We start from the raw sequence: 25,925 nt of genomic DNA on the forward strand, positions 1-25,925 counted from the left end.
GCGGAATGAAAAATACCCGATGGTAACCGGTGTCACAAGGTAGGCTGGACGCTGCGCTACAGCGAGCAGCTAACAGCTAACATAAGAGCTAACAGGGGTCTCCACGCCGCTCTCGAGCCGCTCGGCGTGAACAAATGCCTCAGCCTGTTCCACACACAAGTTATTTGAGAGTACAGACATTCACCACAAAGATATGAGACCGACAACATGCACTTTTGGACGATTTGTACTCTGTAGCGCTCGTCTTGAACACACATATACATATCTTGGAGCGATGAGCAGAATGTTTTTCCTGGTTAGCGGACATGGCTGAGGACCCCTCTCTCTCCAGACGGGATTCTCAAACCACACCACCAGCACACCTGGGACCCTCGCAAGTTAAAATGAACGCCAGTCAAATTCATAACTAAACCAGAGCTACATGAACAAATGTCAACAACTGCAGCTAACAGTTAGCTGAGCAGGCTTGCTGGTGGCCAGCAACATTCCTGTACAGTGTACAGGAATCAGCGCTGCTAGTAAGGCAGAAGTAGTAGACCCTCATCGAGCACACTCCTGTAACCAATCATGCTCTTGACTGAGGCTAGGACCTCCTACCTCCTCATTTACATATGGACACAGAAATACAGAAATAAATATATGTGGGTGAACAGAAATACAGAAATAAATAAATGTAGGTGAACAGAAATGTATAAATAAATAAAAAGCATTTATTCTTTTATTTATACTTTTATATATTTATTTATATATTTATTTCAGCATTTATTTATTTATTTATTTATGCATTTATTTATTTATACATTTATTTCAGCATTTATTTATTTATGCATGTATTTATTTATGCATTTATTTATTTATGCATTTATTTATTTATTTATTTATTTATTTATACTTATACTGCATTATATTTATCTGATATTATATTATAGCGGTCCAGTACAACAGTGCCTTTAACTATGACCGCAGTAATAAACATGGAACTGACAATGTCACCAATACCTGAACATTATAGACCTCGGCAGAACTTATGGCAGTGTTGTTGTATTTAATTGAATTAGATTGTAATGTGCAACAGTTGATTTTACTTCATAAAGTGGCCACTGACTGTATATAACTTACAGTATATATAAGTAACATTAAGTTGCAGTGCATATTATTACAGTGTGTGTATTCATACACACACAGTATACTGTATACTGTATATATTTGATAAACTTAACCATTAAATTACACATAAACTTGCTGCTAACAGTTAAGGTTAAACTCCGTTGGAGTAATGTTTTGATGATTATCTGGCAACGAAGATGCCTGCGAGTTACAGAATGAGTTCGCCTGCAGTTCGCATGTGTTATTGTGCGGCTTCTTATTGGATGCATTTCAAGGATGTATTATTAGATTATTATAATTAGATGTATTAATATCGCAGATTGCCGGTAGAGGTGAGGTTGGCACGGGTTAGCACGGTTACGCGTCTCCACTCCAACCGGCAAGAGGCTCTCAGGAAGTGCGTTGGAAAAGATGCATACTACATTTATTCACTCAAGAGTATGTTGAACGATAGTACACATATTGAGTATGTAGGCATTTCAGACGCAACCAACTACTTGGTTACTGCCATGACTGTTACTATGGTTAGTTTTAATTTAAAAAGAACAAGAAGCTGATAAATGTATAAAGAAGAAGAAGAAAGGGAGAGAGTGGTAGAGGAACAGAGAGGAAGAGACTCTACATTCCTTCTGCCTGTTCTGGCTTGGCGCCAAAAACACTCACACCCTCTTGGCAGTGTTCAGCGATGACGTCAGGATCTCTCAGATTCTGATTGGACGGCCAGGGCTCTGCTTTGAATGCCCTCGAGCCGAGCCCCCCAGTCTCAACAGTCACAGCGCGAGGCCGAGTGACCGCTGGAGGCAGCTGCTGGACACCTGTTGCCACAGAAACAGCCCAGGCGGGAACATCAGCATTAAAAGAAGGCAAAACTCAACAAGGTGAGTTTTTATCCGCCATTTTGTCTCTGATGTCCTGTTAACTGGTGTGTTTACAGATATGGGTGTAAGCCTCACAGTTTATAGTGACCTTATGTCTGTTATTAATAACATGTAGAGTATAATCTCCCTCTCCAACTCTCCAACTCACACTGGTCAGACAGCGGAGCACCTTCTCCGGAAGGCTGCTTCAACTTCGCTGTCATAGCAATAGATACAGGAAATCTTTCCTGCCACAGTCCATCACTTTATACAACAACTCTCTCACCTCTGCCTGACAGAGAACTCTGGTCTCTCTACTGTTTTGTTGTATATATTATTATTGTTATAGTATATTTTGTATATTTTGTTTTGTTGTATATATTATTATTGTTTATTGTTTATAGCACACTGTGCACTGTATATATACACTATGTATATATTGGATTCTATTTCTGTTATGTACAAAGTGTTTTATTTGAGGACCCACTACTGCTGTAACAAAATAATTTCCTAGTCTGGGATCATTAAAGTAATTCTATCTATCTTTCTATCTATCTATCTATCTATCTAATTAATCAGCTAAAAAGGTAGCAGAAGAGACTGAAGAAAGTCCTACATTGGAAACTTTCAAGTACAAGCATGTAAACACAAAATGTATCAAAAGTACAGGAACTAAAGTAAAACTACACATTTAGCATTTATTTAAATGACAAATAGATAAATATTAACTGTGTAGGTGTTGTACTGTTATATTTTAGATTACTGAATGATGCACGTGTATCATAATAAGCATTGTTGTGGAGGTATAATAAGCTTACAAAACATGATGCATCACAATCCTGTTTGTAGACTCTTAGCCTCTTAGTGACAAAGTGACTAAAGCCGTCAAATAAATCTGAAGTCAGTCAAATTCCTTGTATATATATATATATATATATATATATATATATATATATATACATATATATATATATTTTAACATGCGTTAAAAAAAAGTAGTTCGGGAAGGTCTAATCCAGCTACACAAAGAAGATGAGGATTTTTTGTTGTTGTTAATCTGAACTTGTACTGGTGTGTGTGTGTGTGTGTGTGTGTGTGTGTGTGTGTGTGTTTAGCCTCCCGATCTGTTGGTGTGCACCCAAACACGCATGTGCATTGTTATGTTTTGTCAACAACAAGTGGGTCACATGTGTGTCAGTGTGGACACACTGTTCTGGAGTCCTTTGTAGAGGTCACACAACTGATAAAGTCTCTGATGTGTGTTTCTGGACAGGAGGGTGGTCAGTATTGATTTGTTTTTGTGCCCACATCTGATAGTGAAGGTGAAGACAGACAGGAGAGGAGACGAGGGGAGTTGTCCATGTTATTAATAGTGACCACACAGCTTCGTTTACTCTGGCAAACCCCTTCACACAGACGCTTGGCAAAAAACTAACTGTGTCACAGGGAAATTGAGTAAAGGTGTCGACTTCTGTGTGATCTACATACAGCATTTTCATTTCTTTTTCATAGCTTAACTGAAGCAAGTTTATTTGATTCCCCCCGTACGTATCCTTCAAAATGAAAGCTGTAGAATATTAAAAAACTCTACTAAAAAGTGGTTTAAGGTTTTGTTTCTGTCAGCTGTTGTTTAAAAAAAAGGTTGGAGATAAACTTTTCTTTTGCAATGCAGTCAGATGCAGTATTTTTAGAGGCAGGTTCAGGTGTATTTTTCCAACTTGTAATGGATAGGAGACGACACGTGGCTCAATCACAGCTGGAGATCAAAGGCTATTCTTGGGTTACAAACAGCAGTCAGAGACGAGGAGTGGAAGGTGTGATCGAGAGGAGAGGCTGGAAGGGATTCAATTTCCGATTCTCAGCTGACTCCTTTTACTCTTCCGTGTCACAGTCTGTCTCGTTTCACATGTGAAAAAGTGAAATCTCAAAGTTTTTTCCTCAAGGCAAACTTTTATCTTCTTCTTTATATTGTTGTAAACTAAATGTTTGGGGTACGTGATTCAGAACACAAAACGTGATCGGGATTCTTTTACTCCTTCTGATTCTTTAACAAAGATGATTTACAGTTTGATCTCTAATCAAAATAATCAGCAGTTAAATGCATTTTATTTCATTTGTGTTTCAGAAACCCGCCGCCTGCACAGGTGTTTCCTCCACAGCTGTTAAAGACAGTCAGCCATGTCGTCTACAGTGCTCTTCAATCTGCTGCGTTGTGGTCGCTGCACCATCGCCAGGCAGACCTTCCTCACCGCTCGCTCCTCGCCAGAAACCTCCACAGCGTCCGGACAGGTGAGTCTTTTCTACATTTGATGCGTTTGGAAGGTTGGAGGACCTTAGAAAGCTTTTGCCTGACTTTGTTGATGAATTAACATCCTGCAGGTGGGCGGGGCTTTGTTCGGGGTGGTGGCCGTGCGACAGGCCAGCAGGTCGGTCAGCATCAACAGCAACGGCAGCAGCCTGCCAGTCACCTGGGACTCATTTGGCATCTGGGACAACAGGATAGAGGAACCAATACTGCTGCCCTCCAGTATCAAATATGGGAAACCCATTCCACAGGTAACTGGATGGATGGATGAACTGGTCTATAAATGTCTGGATGGATGAACTGACAGATGTATGGGTGAAATAATGAACTGACCTCCTCCCTCTTTCAGGTCAGTCTGTCCCGTGTCGGCTGTGCATCTGCTTTAGGTCTCAGGAAGCAGAATGAGGACCGCCTCCGCGTCGCTCGTATCCATGACAACCTGCTTTACTTTGCTGTATTTGACGGCCACGCCGGGCCACACGCTGCAGACTACTGCTACACCTTTATGGAGAAGTTTATCAGGTTGAAACCTCTAAATATTACTTATTAAATATATTAGTCATTAGAATATAAATAATTAAAATTTTACTCCTTCTCTCTACGACACTGACTGAATTATTGATTGTCTTTGTGCAGAGATGCTTTGGAGGAGGAGGACGATCTGGAGAAAGTTTTGAAGAAAGCCTTTTTAGACACAGACAAGGCTCTACACACACACCTCAGCTACTTCAACAATGGTGAGACTCAAACACAGAAGTCGTATACTTACTATGTACCCTCATATTCAGTATGTAAAGTACAAACTAAGAACTGAGTAAAAGTACATGAAAAGTACACGATACTCTGTACTCATCAACACTCCATCCCTCTCTTCCTCTCCAGCCTCCTTCCTGACCGCTGGCACCACAGCGACGGTTGCTTTGCTACGTGACGGGGTGGAGCTGGTGGTGGCGAGTGTTGGTGACAGCCGGGCGATGCTGTGCAGGAGGGGACGAGCCAGCAAGCTCACCAAAGATCACACACCTGACCGCGAGGATGAGAGACAAAGGTACATACCGTTAATAGTACTGTGACTACTAGGAGATACACAAAACAACTACAAAGAAACACAGAACAGCTACAGAGACACAAAACAACCACAGAGATGCAAAACAACTGCAGAGACACAAAACATTTACAAAGAGACACAAAACAGCTACAAAGAGACACAGAACAATTAAAGAGACACAAAACAACTGCAGCGACACAAAATGTTTACATGGAGATACATAACAGCTACAGAGACACAAAACAACTACAAAGAGACACAGAACAGCTACAGAGACACAAAACAACAACAGAGATGCAAAACAACTGCAGAGACACAAAACATTTACAAAGAGACACAAAACAGCTACAAAGAGATACAAAGCATCTACAAAGAGACACAGAACAAGCACAGAGAGAGCAAAAGGAAAGTATTGTTCACATCGCAGTGGAAAATCACTGATGGAACATCTGAAGGACATTTGCATGTTGACCATTATATTTATATTGTAAGCAGAGAAACGTTTTGGGAGTTAGTCAAAAATTACACAAAGTCCAGAAGGTGTTAATCCAGAGTGAACAGTGAAGAGGGAGGATGGTGGAGCTGCAGGGTTCAGGTTTCCAGCAGCAAATCAGGTTGTAAATAAACTCTGCGGCATGTTGGACTGAGGCTGCCAGCTGGCAGCGAGGCAGTGCCTTGCTCAACAACTCTCCTGCATACAGTACATGAGGTCCGGTTCATCCAGTAGATAAAGTGAAAGCAGAGCTCTAGGTTGACAGGTTTGGGGTTCCCTTTAGCATGAAGCAGCTGCTGTTATGCAATGGTGAAATGAAGCTATGTTTAACTCTGGAGCTCACCCAAACATGTCAATGCTTCAGCCTCGAGCTCTTGACCTATAGACACATAAAGTCAAAGTACTTAGCTCTCCGAATATGTTGGTTCGCTATAAAGGTACATTCATTTGAATGTAATAAAAAGGATCGCCTCACCAGCAGAATCTAAAAAAGGAGCCGAACCTGTCCCTCCAACATTAAAGGACTGCTCCTTTGTGTTTGATTTCAGGATCCAGAGGTTTGGCGGCTTTGTGACGTGGAACAGCGTTGGTCAGGCTAACGTTAACGGACGGCTCGCCATGACACGCAGCATCGGAGACTTCCATCTGAAAAACAGCGGCGTCATCGCTGAGCCAGACACAAAACGAGTCACTGTGAGTCGTGCTACCGCTTCATTTGACCTCTGACCTTCAGTCATTTAGGAAGATGTGGTTGAGCCTGACCTCTCTGTCCGTCTCTGCAGGTCCATCATGCCAACGACTCCTTCCTGGCTCTGACCACCGATGGCATCAACTTCCTGCTGAGTGACCAGGAGATCTGTGATGTCATCAGCCAGTGCCAAGACCCTACAGAGGCTGCCGATGTCATCACTCAGCAGGTACCAGAGACACAGAAATATCTCTTACTTCTGCTGTCAACCTCTGGACAGCTGCTAATTCAGCAGCATGGATGGGTTATTGAACACTGGGCACAAACCATGAGTGTCTGTTTGAAATGACTGATAACATTTCTTTTGGGAAAGTCAATCATATAACTGCAAAGAGACACACGTTACTACAAAGACACACAAAACACCTAGAAAGAGACACAAAACTACTGTAGAGAGACACAAGACTGCCACAAGTAGACTAAAAACAACTACAAATAAACAGAAAACAAATCCCAAAGAGACATGAAACAACTACAGAGACACAAACCTACCACAAACAGACATAGAACTGCCACAAGAAGACAAAAACAACTACATGGAGATAAGCAACTACTACAAAGACACAGAAAACAACTACAAAGACACACAAAACTACAGCAAAGAGACAACACAGATTGCATAGACACAAAACAAAAATAAACAATAATAAGACTCTATGGCTCTGTTAGTTAAATATGAGGCGACCTAAATTAACGACAGCTAATGTTTGTGTTTAAGGCGCTGCAGTACGGCTCGGAGGACAACTCCACCATCATTGTCGTTCCTTTCGGAGCCTGGGGAAAACACCAGAGCTCGGTCTCTGGCTACAGCATGAGCAGGAACTTCACTTCAAGTGGGAGATGGGCGTAGAAGACGAGAAACAAACATCTGCAACGGTCAACAAAAGAACTTGAAGGACACAAACATTTTTATTCCTTTTCAAACCCAAACATCTCTGCAAACCACCCCTCAGCCCCGAGTCTCAGGTTGAGACCCGTCACAGAATCCACAGTAGTGCTGGCTTTAGTTTGACTGTAATTTCTCAGTTGAGTAGTCGGCAGTGTATATAGCATGTATATTAATATATTGTACATACAGAGAGGTGTGCTGCAGTGTGTGTGTGTCAGTGTTGAGTTTGTGATTGTTGACTTGTTGCTGTCAGGAAGTTATAGATGTAGTTCTGTCTCAGGTTGAGCTCAGAGTGGATGTCAGTATTTCCTGAAGGGGTTAAAAGAATTACAGAGAACCAACAAACAAATTATGGTATGTTATCAATAAATTACAACTCACAATGATGTTTTTGCTATAATATATAGATACAATGATAAATTTTCTTATCTTCCTCTGTAATAGACATACAGAAATGAATGAATTGTCCCCTGGTATGAACCACTTTGTCCAACATTTATATGCAAGTTTGAATGGAGGAGAGTCTGAAGTCTGTCCGTCTGAAGGGAAACACAACCGATGACAAACACTTCATAAAGAAATAAAAGACTAAATAAAACTTGCCTCTGAATGTTCCTCATTTGTTTTCTATTGTTCTGTTCTGTAATACGGGTGGGACTAAATATTCAATAAGGTAATATTGTGTATTGCTTCCTGTTGTCATATGACTATTGATCTGCCAGTTTGACTATTTCAAGACTGTGTGGTGGTATTCATCAGTTGAAGGATAATGGCGATAATAGTCTGTGACACCCGAAAGTCTGGACCCACTTTTGCTTCTTATAACATTTATGGAACAAACACAATTGATAAAGAACGGATATGTAAGAAGTGTCTGGTGAAGGTAGTGTACTTCAGCAACACAGGGTTTGTGTTGCCCCAGCTGGACACCAAAGAGGGTTTGTCTCTTTGGAGTCCAGCTGTACATGAAACAAGTTGGTTATGCTATAATGCCTGGTATTGTGTGTCATAACTGCGTACTAATGTGTTTTGACATTTTTCTGTAAATGTGATTTCAACAGATTGACAGGACTGTTCCGCACTGAATAACCACATAAATCCTGCTTCTTTGGGGATATTTTGTCTTCTTTACTTCACAGAATCGCCTTACTATGATACGATTGTTATCGTGGGCGCAAAAGACACATTAAACATCTACAAAGAGACACAAAATGTCTACAAAGAGACAAAATGGCCACAAAGACACACAAAACAACTACAGACAGACACAAAAAAACGACAAAGTGACACAAAACAACTACAGACACAAAACGTCTACAGATGGTACAATATGACGCAAAGACACACAAAATAACTACAAAGACACACAAAACAACTACAGAGAGACACAAAGCAACTACAAAGAGACAAAAAACGTCTACAAAGGTACAAAATGGCCACAAAGACAAACAAAATAATGATAAAGAGACACAAAACGTCTACAGATGGTACAATATGACCGCAAAGACACACAAAATAACTACAAAGACACACAAACCAACTACAGAGAGACACAAAGCAGCAACAAAGAGACAAAAAACGTCTACAAAGGTACAAAATGGCCACAAAGACAAACAAAATAATGATAAAGAGACACAAAAGAACTACAGAGAGACACCAAAAAAACCACATACAGACATAAAACGTCTATAGATGGTACAATATGACCGCATAGATGCACAAAATAACTACAGACCCACAAAACAACCACAAAGAGTCAAAAAAACGTCTACAAAGGTACAAAATGGCCACAAAGACACACAACATCTACAAAGACATGTGAAACATCTACGAAGAGGCCAAAAAAACCTCTCCAAAGAGACACAAAATTACTACAGAGGTACAACATAGCTGCAAAGACACACAAAACATTGATAAGGAGACACAAAACAACTGCAGACTGACACAAAATGTCTGTGGATGGTACAATATGACAGAAAGAGACGCAAAACAACTACAAAGACACAAAACAACTACAAACAGACACAAAATGACTACAACAAAGAGACATGACTATGGGGTATTTCTTCTTCTTTACTTACGAACATCTGTATCGTGACAGTATCGTTATCATGGGCACTTCTTGTGAATGGTTTTGTGAGTTACTGTGTGATTCCCTCTCTGCTGCGTTGTGGTTCTGTCTGTCAGAACATTAAAGTGTCTGTTCAGCCAACAAGTCAATACGTTGATGTCCGTTATCAAGTTCATGAAGTGCGTGTGTTGCTACTTTTAACTCTGTCACCTGAACATGAAGTTCACACAGGCCTCATCATTATCCAACAGTCCTGTTGTGGAAAGTTTCAACTGAGTGACTGACAGCTGGGTTGCCTCTCAGGCGTCCAATAGCGCCAGAGGAGTTTCCCGCCCTCCCAGTGTGCGACAAGGTGGTGTGTAAATATAGAAAACTGAGATTCTGCCAATTGCATCACGTGAACACAAGATGACACTGAAGGTGACACCACACACACACACACACACACACACACACACACTCACGCACACACACACACACTGTACGTCAGCAGTCATCGCCACACATGAACTTTGCCTAAAAAACCTTGTGACCGACTGTGTGTTTGATGACCTTCATAAAATGTTCACAACTTCACAATGTTGTGATGTCAGTGTGTGTCTGTACGCAACAACAACGAGGTCGAACAAACACACGTCTGTATAAAGAGACAGGTGTGTGTGTGTGTGTGTGTGTGTGTGTGTGTGTGTGCAAAATAATCAGGTGAAAAGTCACTTTACCTCCTCTAACCCTTGTCCTTTCCTTTCTCTTCCTTTACCATAATTTCTTTTCCTTTCCTTTCCCTGCCCTTCCTTTCCTTTCCTTTCCTTTCCTTTCCTTTCCTTTCCCTTCCTTTCCTTTCCCATTCCTTTCCCATCCTTTCCTTTCCTTTCCTTTCCTTTCCTTTCCTTCCCACCCTTTTCTTCCCATCCTTTCCTTTCCTTTCCATTCCTTTTCCTTTCCTTTCCTTTCCTTTCCTTTCCCACCCTTTTCTTTCCCATCCTTTCTTTTCTTTTCCTTCCCTTTCCTTTACCATCCTTTCCTGTGCATGTGTGAATATAGCTACTTATATATAAAAAAGTAAAAAGAGTAAAAGAAAGTATTTTGGCTTTTTAAAGTTGATTAGAATCATGAATAAAGTCAAAATGTTTGACATTAAACATGAAAAGATGGAGGAGGACTCGCTCCATCAGTGGTGTTGTAGTTGTCACTGTTCACCAGCAGATGGAGATCACTTCATGCACCTTAAACATAGATTGCTGCTCCAATGCAAAAGGAAGAGATTAAATGTTTATATGTTTAAGTTTCATCATATTTTTCACATATTTAGAGAGACAAAACAAAAAAGACTTGATAAAGTCACAATTATTAAATGAACCGTGGATAAGATGTGATTTCAGCTGAAACCGAATCCTTTAGAGAGACACACTGCAGTGGTGGAATATAAGTCTAAGAATGTAAGTACAATTATAAGGTACATTTCTATTTTATGCTGCTACAACTTGGAGTCTTGAGATTTCAAGAAAATAATAATAATATCTCGAGAAAACAATTTTTATTCAGTGATAATGATATAAATAACTTGTGATGTAAAATCTTGCTTTCACAGCAAAATGGAGGTGACACAAAACTGAAACACATCTTGGGTCTTTATTTACTTTGACCTTGGTATTATTATTGGTTAAATTACCTAAACACAATTTTTTTAGTTTTCGTCCATTTACCAGAATCAACAATCAATATAGTCACACAAACATTCAAGCTGCTGAAACAAATTTATATATCCATCCCTTTCTGCACTTTACTGTCATTTAAAGAAGATTTGTTCTCATGTATCCTCGCTCCTGATTGGTCAGAAGAGACCTGAGGTTGTGTGTATGTGTTGAACATCCAGGTGGAATCAATCACACGTCACCTGTTTCCAGTCTGATTGAGAGTTTAGTGGAGACACCAGCAATCTACCGTTCAGAGTGACTTTGTGTTTGAGACCGTGGTGATCAGGGAGCAGCTGTTGATGGTATGATTGATCTGGAGAGGAGAGTCCACACTGAGAGCTCCAGTGATCCAGTGTTTCCTCTCCCGCTACATCCTTCATCCAAAGTCCAACCACTTCACAGACACAGAAATGTGTCAGCTGCGTAAAAAAAGACCCTGAGCTGTAAGTAAATAAAGATTTTCAACTTCACTTACTCGCTCTAACATTAAATAGGAGCATCAGCCACTATTTCTACTTTGATTAGATTTAATAATGCAGGACTTCTACTTGTAATGAGTATTTTAACAGTACTTAAATACAGTTTTTGATGTACTTCCACTTCAACATCACTACATTTTGGAGGCAGACGTTGGTATTTTTACTCTGATACATTTATTTGTCATCTTAAGTTACTAGTTCCTTGTCAGATTACACACTGCATCAGAGCCAAGCAGGCACATTTTCAAATTAATGTATTTCATGTGATTCTAGTGATCAGTGGACTCAAAGTATACAGAATATACACATTATGTAAATATATGTATCTTGTTGCTTTCACTTACGATACTTAAGTATTTAATATCAGATACTTTAAGACCTTAACTCATGTTACTATTCGTATGGATGACTTTTACTACAGGAATATCTCTGTCTACATTTTGGAGGCGAATATTGTCATTTATACTCCATTACATTTATTTGGTATCTTAAGTTACTAGTTACTTTGCAGATTACACGCTGCATATTTTTGAATTAACATATCTTATTCTAGTTATTCCAGTTATTCTAATAATCAGTGGATATAAAGTATACAGAATATATGCACACATGTATATCTTGTTACTTTTACTTATGATACCTAAGTACATTTAATATCAGATACTTTAAGGTCTTTACTCATGTACTTTTCGTATGGGTGACTTTTACTTTTAACAAAGTTTATTACAATATCATCACCTTACTGAAGTGTTGTATAAAGTACACAAAAGTAAAATTCAAGTAAAAGTAAAGATATCGTATAAAAACACACAACTTTTAATCATCTATAGATCTCAAGTTATGAATTTGTCTTTTTAAACTGCACATATTTAACTATACACGTTTTCTACTTTGATAACATTTAATAATGCAGGACTTCTACTTGTAATGAGTATTTTCAACAGGACTCTACTTAAGTATGGTTTTGAAGTATTTGTACTTGAGTATTTCCATTTTTTGCTACTTTATACTTCCACTTCACTACATTTTGGAGGCGAATATTGTCATTTTTACTTAATTACATTTATTTGGTATCTTTAGTTACTAGTTACTTTGTAGATTACACGTTGCATATTTTTGAATGAATGTATTCTATTCTAGTTATTCCAGTTATTATTATATCAGTGGATATACAGAATGTTCACACATATAAATATATATATCTTGTTACTTTTACTTATGATACTTAAGTACATTTAATATCAGATACTTTCAGACCTTTACTCATATCCTAATCATATGTGTGACCTTTACTTTTACCAAAGTTTATTACAATAACTTTACTTTTACTCAAGTGTTGTATAAAGTACACAAAAGTCATATTAATTTAAAAGTAAAGTGACTTGTATTCATCTGTAGATCTCAAGTTATGAATTTCTCTTTTTAAACGGCATGTATAAATATAATCAATTATAAAATCAATTCAAGTATTTTAAGATTATGTATTTATTGACTGTTTTTTATAAATCCTTTCTCATTTCAAGGATTGCAGCAGCAGTTCTGTTACTGTCTGCACATGCCACTGATTATCTGTTCTTGTACTTCAGTACAGTTGTAAACGAAAGACTTTAACAGAGCAGTTTTACTACCTCTGCTGTGGTGAAGTCATGTAAACACTTCTTCCTTATAGGCGTAACAGAGAGAGAGAGAGAGAGAGAGCGCCTCACACACGTGCCTTCCTCCTCCTCACTTCTCTTATCATGCCTTCAGTCATAAAACAGGGCTCACACTCACACTGAACACTGAACCAGCTGCTCTCACACACATCGATCACTACAGTCAGTGTTGTGGCGTCTGGATGTCCTTCAGCAGCTCGTCTCACAGCGACTCTCTGGCTTCAGCAGGTGAGCGTTGAACTCTAATTTACATCTTTCGGTGAATCTGAAGTCTGAAGTCAGTGACATGAATCGACATCAGGTTCAACCACAGAGAGATTAGAGCATTTCTGACTGAATAGGTTTGTTTGTAGAACAGAAATAGGTTGTGAAACTAAAGTTTAGTTGAGTTCAATGGGATGTTCAGCTTCAGCAGAGTTCATGTAGTTTTAAACTTAAACTCCACTGCCTTCATCTTTAACATGTTGCATAGAAAAAACAATCTTACAACATATAATGTCTTGTTGTGGTCGTCGTTTTTGTGTGTTGTCTTCTTGTCAGGGACAGATGTCTGTAAGTTGTCAGCACTTCCGCCAAAATTGGAATATTGTTGAATTTAAATCAGTCTTTGAGGCTAAAAGAGGTAAAACTCACCAATATTTGACACCAGGATTTGAAAAAAACAGACAAGAAAAGTACATATGCGTATAAGAACTATAAGAACTCCCGTTAAACATCTACGACCCCACAAACAAGACATTACACCAGCTCAACTGTTGATGGATCAGTATAAACAGTCTGACAATTTTAACATAACAGTCACTGGAAGCATTTTGTCAAGTAACGAGCGCTTTAACTTTTCATCATTTCATTAATCTTGGCTGACAGTACCTCTTTTTTTATCTTTTTAATGCTATATTTTTGTAACACAGAACAACTTTGACACCTTTAGCAAGCTTGTCTGTCAATTTGAACCTTTCAAAATCAGTGGTGCTTTTATGTTATCTAAAGCTCACGTTTAATTCATTAGCAATTTTATATTTAATACATTAGCAAGTTTTATAATTAATATAAAAAAGGTTGAATACATTTAGATATTAAACAGCTCATCTAGCTTGAAGGCTAGCTGGCTAATCATGTACAATGTGGTTAGGGTTGGATCTTCTGCTGGTCTTGGGTTACCGTCCAGGCACAACCGGACAGGACTTCATCTGAGGTGTTCTTGACAATAAAATGTTTCTTCAGTCTTCTGAATTTAGGAGGCACGAGGGAGAGGATGTACGAGAGCCAGGTGTCGATGGAGCTCGGGCAGAACGGAGCCTTGAAACACCAGGTACCTTTATTTTCTTTATGCTAACACCACACATGTTGTAAACTCTGACTCTTGGGTGAATTAACTCTTCTTCAGTCTGCAGGTTTGGGCAAAGAGCGTCATGGCGCCACTGTCAGCTTTCACAACATCCACTACAAGGTAACACAAGGAGGAGGGTTCCTGTGTCGGAAGAAGCGTACGACTAAAGACATCCTCATCGACCTGAAGTGAGTGAAAAACCATGAACCCAGTCATCAAACAGCTGTTTTAACTAAGCTCTGTGTCTTTTGAATAAGTTGTGTGGTGCAAAGCTAATATCACAGTGCTACATGCTAAACTTCATCTTCATCTACACAAGACTGAAGATGGAAACTAGCTGTTGTGTTCGGGAACGTGCCGCTGCTTTGACAACAAGTTTCTAACGTTAGCTTAAACTCTGATATAGCAATTAGCCATGACGAGTACAGACTGTGTCGTGTAAACAAAGCCCTTAACCCAACAAAATAATGTTGTTTGTTAGCTAATAATTTGCTCCAGTTGGCTTCAGAGGTAACACTTGGTTACTATTTTCAGTAGTAGGCTAACATTAGCAACTAACATTAAAACAAAAAAAACATATTGTTTAATCTGTTCTCTACATTTTTGCTCTTGTGTTTGTGGTTTTGGAAAAGAGATCTAAAGAGACACAACCAAGTTCTTTTTAGAGCAGGACAGAGCTGCTAAAGTTAGCTCAAACTCTGACATAGCAATGTTTGTGTTTTGCTAACAAACCTGTAGTAACCCCACAAAATTATCCAGTCAGCTTAAAATTAGCTTCAGTTAATACTTGGTTGTTATTATAAATAGTGTTTGTTTGCCCAGTGAGCTAACATTAGCAGCTATTGTTAAAACAGACAAACCTTTAGTATGCTTGTTAGCTCTGTCGCTAATGGAATCATAACTTCAGACAGTTCATTTAAAAGACCGTTTCTGTTTTAAAATATAAAGCAGTTTATACATGGCCATTGGCGATTGGATAAAACTTGATGTGTGCAACACAGCTAATAAGCTAGGATTCTAGCTTTCTCCATTTTGGTTGGTTTGTCGCTTTCCCAAAGGTCAAACGTGTCATGGGTTGAAATTTGTGTGTGAAAGTTGAACTCATGTAAAGACATTTTCTTGACTTTACTTCGCCCAACGAGCAAACCGACAGAGGCGGCGGTCGACATGTGGGGTTATTGTGTGTTTGTTTGTCTACGTGCCGACAGGAGCCCACCTGGGAGGCAAACGTGACACGATCAAGGCGCACACTGATCAAGCACACACACACACACACACACACACACACACTCACACACTATGTTTGGAGGCGAAGGGAAGGAAATTTGCTTTGTCAAAAAAACTCAGGTTCCCAACTTTCCCTCCGTGCCAAACACACACATTCAGCAGCTCGTTAGAAAACAATGGCTGTCAGCTTAAACCAACAAACAGACCCAGTGGCAGGATGCTGCGCTGCCTCCAGACCTCTGGAACACCTCTGAGTGAGAAACCTCAGAGTGTTTAATTCACAGAAAAACACACACCGGGTCAAACTTTAGATTTTTCACAGTAAGGATCTAAACATTTCCGGAAGGTGGGAACACGCCGAGATAAGATCCACAGCTTTGTTATATGTTACTACTCCAAATCAGTGAGAGATGAAAAAACAAATATGTCATAGAATAAACAATCAAGTGAAAAACTAAAACATCCCAAACTTATTTAAACCAAAACAGCATGTTAGCACTCTGGTGTTAGCATTTAGCATAAATACAGCCTTTTAGTCTTGTGTTCACACGGTTGTATTTTTAGCATTTACGTCCTCAAATGTTTGTTATCGTGGCTGTGGATTGACAACTCTTAAAACTGTAAAGTGGATCATCTAGGTGAAGAGTGAACAGACACAGAGGTTATAGCACCTGACTTCAAGTGTTTGATTGCTCTTCGTTATGAAAATGGTTAAAGTCTTTGATTATGTACGATTGTTATGAAAAAGCAATCGGCCAAAGTTCAGCGTATGTGTGTGTGTGTTTATAGTGGGTGGTATCTCTGGTATTTTATTGTTCAGTGTGTAATCATTGACTCAAAAGTGAAGGTTGGGTCAGTGTGTGCAGCCTGTTCAGATGCTTTTATACATTGCTTCATTTAGTCTGTTAATGATGTCTGTCCTGACATAAACATCTTATAATTTATTTTTACATAAATCTTCTCCGAGCGCCTCGAACCTGACACCAGTTTGAAAGCAGCTCCTGTTAATCTGTAATCACGAGGGGACAGGAAATTAAATATTTGTTTTGAGCATGTAGGTTGAATACAGGAGTGGATGAACCCGGCTGGATACTTGTGTTCTGTACTGAATTGACTTTTGACTCGTCTGTGAATGTTGAACCTCCAAATAATCATTCGGAGCCTCGTGATTTTAAGCTATTACTTCAAAAAACACATTTATTGACATGTAGGTCAGATTGGTTTTGTTTGACTGAAGTTTTGAACCAACTACTCGTACTGTGCACAATGACAATAAAGTTGAGTCTAATCTCATCTAATCCAATCTAAAATGGAGACAAAGATTACGACGAGAAGCACTTTCTCATAATTATGATGAGTAAAGACAGAAAGAGGAAAACAAAAAGATGCAAAGAACAGAAAGGAGACAATGAAAGAATTAAAAAGATTTTTTTAGTTTTTCCTTGTTGCTAATGTTTCTCAAGCTCCCTCGGCACGTTCCCCTGTCCAGGGCCATGTTTGTTGTTTGTCATGCATAATGGTAATAATAATAATAATAATAATAATAATAATAATAATAATAATAATAATGATGATGATGATGATGATGATGATGATGACGACGACAACAATAATTGAAAATAAAAAATTTGATCACAAAAAAAGAATTAAAAATATGAGACGTAAAGAAAAAAATGAGATGGAAAGAACGAGTAGGAAGGAAAGACAGAAAGGCAGACAACAAGAGTGAAAAGGAAGGCGAGACAGAAAAAGACACGGACAGTCAAGAAAAGAAAAGCGATAGGAAGGAAAAGACAGAAAGCAAAGAATTGGGAAAGCTAGAAAAGGAAGGATAGAAGGAATGAAAAGACGGAAGAACAGACAGACATGGAAACCAGATATTATATTAAAATATTAATGAAAAGAAAAAGAGGGTGGAAATGTTTTCATTAGAAAGCGAAACAGAACTGCAGCGTCATGCTTTCAGTGGTGTTGCATAAAACCTGCTGACTCATGACAGACGATGTGCAGCTGGGTTTAACTGAATCACTGACAAGAGTCACAAACTAAACTTCCATTGACAAAAACATTAAAAGCTTTTCAGAGCCTTGTGATTTTATATTTGTACCAAAGAATTAGCCAGATTTATGTTGGATGTAAGGGAAAAAAAAGAGACATTAAGAAGAACAAAGACCAAGAACAAGAAGCAAGGTTAAGAATGAGAAAGAAGTGACGTAAAGAAAAGAAGCGACAAAGCAAAACAAAACTGCAGTGTCATGTTCAAGTGTTGAAAATTAATTTGCTGAATAAAGGAGCTGATAGACTGACTCAGCGAAAAAACCAAGAGATGAATCAAACTATTTCAAAACATTTACTCAGTCTGGGAAACCACGACGACAAAGAAACTTTCAGTTCCTCAAAAAATACGACAACGTGGAGCCACGACGTTCACCAACGGTCACCTCACAGAAACACAGAAGTGAAACTGCCTCGTCATTACAAACATCTGATCATGAGAGGCGAGATGAATTAGCAATATGTAGACTGCTAGCTTAGCTTAGCATAAAACAGCCTGGTTCTGTCTCCTCTAAAACATGTTATGCCTGGTGTCACTCTCTATCTGTACAAAACCTGAAGCATAAAAGCGACAGTTTCTGAGTTTAGGCTTTTTTCCCCTCTTCTGTTTTTGTACAATAATAAAAACTTGTGTTTTTGGCTCGTGTTTTTATTCCTTTTTCTGTCTCTCAGTGGGACCATGAAGCCCGGACTGAACGCCATCATGGGCGCGACAGGAAGCGGCAAGTCATCGTGAGTGTTACAGAAAGTGATGTTGAGTACTGTGCTTTTAAAATGGAAAGAAACCATACTGCTGTTATCCAAGTCTCCAGAAGCCCAGAGATCCCAAATTGACCTGAAAAGACGTTATTTGAGACTCTATGGGACCATTTTGTGTTTACTGCTTGATAGTTTTTTAGTAAATAATGACCTGGAATTTTTGTTTTGGTGTGAACTTTTCCTTTTAAAGTGGCATATGTCCAGTGAGAAATGGGATTGTCGCACATCTGTTACATATATAAAGCTGTTTTATTAGGTATAGTGATTATGAAGGGCGTTTCAGACCCTGGTCAGGGACAGTCGAAGCCTCTCTATGAATGAAACAACCTGATGTTTGTTGTTCAGGTTCCTGGATGTTTTAGCAGCCAGGAAGGACCCGGCAGGCCTGACAGGAGAAGTTCTGATCGACGGAGCTCCTCAGCCTCCAAACTTTAAGTGTCTGTCTGGATATGTGGTGCAGGTGGGTGAGACGGACAGGAACACAGACAGGAAGTCAGATATTTACAGGAGCCAACTCTGTGATAGGAGCCAATAGAATGGCTTTGATTCAGCAGAGTTTCCTGGTCGGGGCAGGAAGGGAGTGACCGCAACAATAAGAGCAGCTTCTTCGAGTCGCATAAAGTCACAGCACCAAAAATAACAACTGATATTTAAAGATATCCTCGAAATAAAATGATGGTTTCTTGTCTCCAGGACGACGTGGTGATGGGAACTCTGACGGTCAGAGAGAACTTCACCTTCTCTGCAGCGTTGCGTCTCCCAGCGTCCATCTCTCAGAAGGAGAAAGATCAAAAAGTTGAAAAACTGATCCAGGAGCTGGGACTGGGCCGCGTGGCCGACTCCAAGGTGAGGAGAAAGACAGAGTGACAAAATATAATGACTGAAGGAGTCTTTGAATCGAGTCGACTGAGCTAACGAGTGTAAGGAGTTGATGATTCAGTTTGTTATCAGACCGAGAGAGAGACAAGATAAAGACTAAAAAAATAAATGAGAGTAGAGCAACAAAAAAGGGTTCCTTACCATATCAACCAACAACCAAACCAATCAACCATCCAACCAACAATTTAAACAACCAACAAACCAACTAACCAACAATTCAAACAACCAATCAACCAACCAACAACTCAACAACCCCATCAATCAACCACCCAACCAACAAATAGACAGGCCAAAACATTTCTGAATGGGCAGGGAGAGTAGAGAGGAAGACGAGTTGCAATGATGGTTGGGGAATGTGTTACATCACTGAGGGTCCTGGTAAGTATACAAGTACAAACTGTGTGTGTGTGTGTTGTAGGTGGGCACCCAGCTGATTCGTGGGATCTCCGGCGGTGAGAGGAAGAGGACGAACATCGGCATGGAGCTAATAATTGACCCGTCCGTCCTCTTCCTGGACGAACCGACCACAGGGCTCGACGCCAGCACCGCTAACTCGGTGCTGCTGCTGCTCAAGAGGTACACACACACATAAATACTGCCATCTTATGTACATTCCTACTATTAGTTTTGATCTTATAGGTTCCTGCTTTCACTATTACCCATGAGCCACAGCTGGCATTGCTGTGGAGAAGCACTTTTCATTAAACAAATTGTCCAAAGTTAAAATCTACACGCCTACTCAGGAGGAATCTTTCATGTTTGTCTTCCTGTTCCTTCAGGATGGCCGACAACGGTCGCACCATCATTCTGTCCATCCACCAGCCTCGATACTCCATCTACCGTCTATTCGACAACCTCACTCTGCTGGTCAACGGCAAACAGGTGCCTCACCACCTGCTTATGAACATACATTCAAAGTGTCTCCATCTTTTCTATTGTTTCTGTTTCATGTTTTTTCCTTGATCCTCTCCATCTTACCTCCTTGTCACTTTGTTCTCACTTGTTTTGTCGATCAGGTTTACCACGGTCCGGCTCAGACAGCTCTGGAGTATTTCTCAGACATCGGTAGAAACTTTAAATCACCTTTAATCCAATAATAATGACACAGCCCGACGCAAAGCTGATGTCATGTAATTTTGCTCCTAATTAAATTTCCCAGGATACACCTGTGAGGCCCACAACAACCCCGCTGACTTCTTCCTGGACATTATTAATGGAGACTCAACCGCTGTTGCCCTCAGCAGCAGCAGCGATTACGAAGGTCAGATTTGAAAACCAACAGGCATTAAAACAGTTTCCTGCGCTGAGGAGAATGAGTTCAGTTCGGTGGACAATCCTGAATGCCTCCTTCTTCCCTTCCAGATCCAGAGTCTGTTTTGGGGTCCAAACGGGGGATCGAGGACAAGCTGGTAGAGGAATACAGAAACTGCCACTACTACAGACAGACCAAAGCAGAGCTGGGTACGTACAATGACAAGGTCACAGAGTTTATCTCTTCAGTACCTAATCTTCAGAATCTGCTGCAGCAAAATCTCCTCAAGGTGTTTTGAAAGAAAAGCCAGCTGATCATTTACAGAGTTTAAAGGAACAGTGTGTAACGATTTAGGTAACTTATAAACTCAAATCAAAGTCTTCGTTCATAAGTAAGTCCTCATTGGTGTACAATTACCTCTGCCAACAATCTGACTTTTCCTCCTGAGCGAAGAATTACCTATCTGAATATACATGGCAAGGCCAAGCTCTATGGAGGCTGCCATGTCTTTCCGGTTTTAAAAAAACTACGGACTGCCGAGAGGGACACAAAGCACTACGTGGTACTACGTAGTAAGGCTAAACGTGTTCTTCGCTCAGAGCTAGCTTGACTGCGGAACTGAGAGGGAGCTCAGTGAAAGCGCTCGTCACTAACTAACATCTAACTAACTACATCTTTACCTCATTACTTGAATCAGCAGAAACACTCGACGCTGTTGGGAAAGAGTCCATATTTTGATAATGACTTTCTTGTCCGTCAGGGCCAATGTAGCTTCCGGAACGTCTCGAATGGGAGGGGTGAGCAAAGGAGTGTTGCAATTTAGAATCTCACAGCTAGATAGCGCTAACTACTTGATATATTACACACTGTCCCTTTTAAGTTGGTGTTGGGAAACGTCCCGCTCTATTTAAAGGTGCAACTCACAGCTGCAGTTTCTGGGCTTAAGCAAACTTTTCAGTCTCTGGTGAAGTCACTGTTCATTAGATTAAAGAAATTTTCTGAAATAAAATTCAGACTGAGGACAGAATCCTGTGATGACTTAGGTGAATTAATATCAAATAAAACTCCTTCTGTTTCCCTCAGAGAGGATCATTCAGGGTAAGCCGATAACCACAACTCGTCCCTCCAGGACCATCACCTACAACACCAGCTTCCTGACCCAGTTCAAATGGGTCCTCAAGAGAACGTTCCGCAACCTCATGCTGAACCCGCAGACCTCCGTCGCTCAGGTGGGAACATCGAGCTGATGTCTAAAGTGTAACTGTCAGAAAAAAACCTTACATTTCAGGGAATATATTCAATGTATGTTTTATTTTAGCTTTGTCCATCACTAAATCCAGGAAGTCTTTCCCAAAATCATGTAACATCAAAATCAAATCAAGTAGTTTGAATGTAATTGGAGCAGCAGCTAGTGGCCATAAAAGGAACTGCAACTTCAGAAATTTCAAGCATTTTGAGAAAATGTCCCAGACTCCCTTTTTAAAACGCTCAACTTTGTGAGTTGGTGAGTCAGAAGTAACTTTATGAACTTTATGAAACGCTGTCTCAGATAAGTCCTGAACTATTTGGGTCTTCTTTTATATTCAGCAAATATAACAATGCAAATAAACATGTACATTTGGATGTTGATTGGGGAAGAGAGAAGCATGTTAAAGCCAGGTCTGACTTCACTTTGAGGGAAACAAAACTCATCCTCAAGCATCACCAATGCTATAATCTGTACAAAAAGAACAATCATCTGTCCTTTTATGACGTTTTATGTTCGACTACTGCTTTGCCCAGTGCATTGCCAATCTTTCACTACAGCTTCTCGTATTGGTCATTGCCTGTACTGTGTTTTTATTCTGTCCAGGTGGCTGTTACCTTGTTCCTCGCTCTGGTGGTCGGAGCCATTTTCTTTGACGTCCAGCTGGATGGCAGTGGACAACAGAACAGGTGTCTATTCTACTTTTACTCTGGTGCAAACAAAACAATTTTAACAACATTTTTTCTCATCTCTTTACACACTGTATCTTAGCTACAGAGTGAGAGATCTCACCTCTGTTCAATCTGTGGTGAGAGCTGCACATTGATTAACATTTGAGTGTTGATGGTTTTCAGGTTCGGCGCTCTCTTCTTCATCACTGTGAATCAGTGTTTCAGCTCCATGTCATCTGCCGAACTCTTCATCACGGAGAGGAAACTCTTCATGTGGGTTTGACACACAAATATTCACACACTCATCAGGGTTTGAGTGGAAGTAACTACATTACATATCTTAAGTTACAAACGCACCTACCGTACATGAAATGTTAAGTTTAAAGAACTCACAGCTTCTGGTTTCACTCTGGAGTTGAACAGCGGCCTCTTGGGCGACTCTACTGATGAGATTTATTAATAAATCTCTTGATGTATTTTTCTGTCTCCCATCAGTCACGAGTACATCAGCGGTTACTACAGAGTGTCGGTCTACTTCCTGTCCAAGATCCTGTCTGACATCATCACGCTGAGGACCATCCCCGCCCTTGTTTTCTCCTGTGTGGCGTACTTCATGATCGGTGGGAGACAGACACAACATGTTACAAATGCCTCATGTTCCAGTTATTAAACACCAAGAAATTACATTTGCGTGTGTGTGTGTGCAGGTCTGAAACCAACAGCTGAGGCCTTTTTCTTCTTCATGTTCACCGTCACTCTGGTCGCCTACACGGCCACCTCCATGGCTCTGGCCATTTCAGCCGACCAGACGGTGGTGGCTATCGCCACCATCTTCATGACCATCGCCTGCGTCTTCATGATGGTAACTATTAATTAGTGACAGACCGATACATCGGCCAGCCGATATTATCGGCCGATTTGGCAATTTTTTACGTGTATTGGCATCAGCCAATAAGGCTGTTGATTCACCGATCCGGCAGTATTGACAGACACGCATCCACAGGCAGCTCCATGTTGCTGGAGACGCTGCAAGAATTGGCAGAGCAGAAAACCAATCCAATGTGGCAGCATTTCACAGAGCACTGTTCTACCTCACCTGTTTTTTATATTTGTTAAATATTGTTTACTTCTTGTTCTACCTCATCTTTTTTAACTTCTGATTAATGTTACTTTTTTCTTTTTAAATTGAGACTCGTAACATTTGTTGTCATCATTGTGTGATTTTTATGGTGTAAATTGAGGGAGAAAAGTAGTATCGGCTCCAAATATCGGCTCAGGAAAATCGACAGTCCGTATCGGTCATTGACTAAGGCAGATGGAAAAAAAAATCGGTATCGGCCCTAAAAAATCCATATTGGTCGATCCCTACTTTTAATTATAAATAATATAATAATAATCCAGCCTAATTTTTTATCTGCTGACTCCATTGTTGTTATTGTTATTACCGGTATGTTGAAGGATGAAACCTAATCAGTATCTCATCTGTGAACTCTCTCTGTGTCTTCGTCATCAGATCTTTGCCGGTTTGCTTGTGAACCTTCCCTCCGTCGCCAGCTGGCTCGCTTGGTTAAAATACTTGAGTATACCACGATATGGCATCAGTGTACGTACACACACGCACACACACACACACACACACACACACACCTACAATTATGTTTTCACCTCCTGTAGCTGCATGATGATGATGATGTTTGTATCTTCAGGCTCTACTGGCTAATGAGTTTACTGGGCTGGACTTCTGTACGGGTAACGTCACCACTCGGTAAGAAACACACACACACACACACACACACACACACACACACGTGTTTGGGCTACAGTCATGGCTCCACCTGCTGGGCTGCATGGCACATGACACCCCCACAGCTTCCTGCCATGGTTATTTGTGCTGTGGTGTTTTGATTGTCAGAAATTTTAACATCAGTTCTGTTTGGTCGTCTTGTTCATGGGGGAACCTTTTTCCAGTGTTTCCGGGTGCACAGGGGAGGACTTCCTGGAGGTGCAGGGTGTGGATTACTCCACCTGGGGCTTGTGGCAGAACCACATGGCTCTGGGCATCATGACAATCTGCTTCCTCACCATCGCTTACCTCAAACTGCGCTTCATCAGGAAGTTCACCTAGACCTTCATCATCTTCATCTTCATCATTGCCACCATGTTGATACAGTCTGAGAGGCAGACTTGTGGTGGGAGCTCAGGACTGTTTGTAAATCTTAATTTTGTTCATTACCATTAACACTTAAATCCTCCAGATCTCTAACACTGATCACATGTTTGTAAAATAAAACATTTTTTTGTTTGTGGAAGTTATTAGTCTTGATGCACTCCCTACTGACACTAGAGCACTTCAGTGTGATATCCAATCAGAAAACTGTGACAGAAGTTTTGCACTTTAAAGTTCAGAGACAAACAAATTGATTATTTACGCAAAAACACAAAAATGTCATATTTATGATTTTTTTTAAATAAAATGAAACACTGAATTTGCATTCTGATGTTAGCATCTTTTCTATTTTAATTTCAGCTGGTTTTGTGAATATCTTATGTCCTGCTCTCATCTGTGACTTCAGCATAATTTACATTATTTAAACAGAAATGAGCTCATTTACTAACCCTGCTGGTCAAAACTGGTTGGTGCAGCCTGAAACACATACTTTTATGAACTGGACAGTTAAACATTGACCGTGTAAATAGTTTTATGACAAAATAAATGTAAACTCAAAGTCCACTTGGGACAATTTTCTAACCTTGTCTCACGGTTTGTTCATATCGCACTAGCTTAAATTGCTAACACTAGCTAGCTCATCAGAGCAGTACTGTGAACCCATTATTACTTTTTTCCCACAAACTAGTAACTACAATGAGTGCTGATCACTGATTAACATCGATATCACATGATACCAACAGTGTCATACTGCTGGCTTGTCAAGCATTTTGGAGCCAAATTATAAATTCACAATCATGTTTTTAAGGACGAGATAATTTTCTTCTGTACATTTTTTTACATACAAGCTCTGCAGACGTATTATTTTACGAATTAGATCTTTATTATTGGACATATTTTGACTTAATGATGGCACTACATGAAAAGTTAATGAAATCTTAATCTGAAATAAGAACATAAATGTCCAAAGCAAAAGTCCTGTTAATCCATTTA

At 39.9% G+C, this 25,925-nt stretch overlaps 2 protein-coding genes across 3 annotated transcripts; both read left to right on the forward strand.

Moving 5' to 3' along the window:
* Positions 1–1,857: 1,857 nt before the first annotated feature.
* Positions 1,858–8,040, forward strand: ppm1ka (protein phosphatase, Mg2+/Mn2+ dependent 1Ka). Its single transcript, XM_030429710.1, has 9 exons — positions 1,858–1,985; positions 4,090–4,253; positions 4,344–4,520; positions 4,619–4,791; positions 4,906–5,006; positions 5,152–5,317; positions 6,359–6,503; positions 6,593–6,727; positions 7,277–8,040. Exons 2-9 carry the CDS (start codon positions 4,143–4,145, stop codon positions 7,406–7,408), a joined length of 1,140 nt encoding a protein of 379 aa, XP_030285570.1. The 5' UTR covers positions 1,858–1,985; positions 4,090–4,142; the 3' UTR covers positions 7,409–8,040.
* A 3,406-nt stretch (positions 8,041–11,446) lies between these two features.
* LOC115590621 (ATP-binding cassette sub-family G member 2-like) lies at positions 11,447–25,257 on the forward strand. 2 transcript variants are annotated; one of them, XM_030432061.1, is made up of 20 exons: positions 11,447–11,655; positions 13,361–13,574; positions 14,571–14,658; positions 14,734–14,864; positions 18,631–18,690; positions 19,063–19,177; positions 19,411–19,563; positions 20,015–20,172; positions 20,376–20,478; positions 20,613–20,661; positions 20,756–20,857; positions 20,959–21,057; positions 21,932–22,077; positions 22,701–22,783; positions 22,949–23,038; positions 23,261–23,385; positions 23,473–23,627; positions 24,279–24,368; positions 24,472–24,530; positions 24,734–25,257. In XM_030432061.1, exons 3-20 carry the CDS (start codon positions 14,602–14,604, stop codon positions 24,888–24,890), a joined length of 1,932 nt encoding a protein of 643 aa, XP_030287921.1. In that variant the 5' UTR covers positions 11,447–11,655; positions 13,361–13,574; positions 14,571–14,601; the 3' UTR covers positions 24,891–25,257. The 2 variants fall into 2 exon arrangements, with proteins under 2 accessions (XP_030287921.1, XP_030287922.1); XM_030432062.1 differs by having other exon boundaries at positions 13,441–13,574.
* Positions 25,258–25,925: the final 668 nt, after the last annotated feature.

The sequence above is a fragment of the Sparus aurata genome, chromosome 10, assembly GCF_900880675.1.
Source record: "Sparus aurata chromosome 10, fSpaAur1.1, whole genome shotgun sequence".
Classification (NCBI taxonomy): domain Eukaryota; kingdom Metazoa; phylum Chordata; class Actinopteri; order Spariformes; family Sparidae; genus Sparus; species Sparus aurata.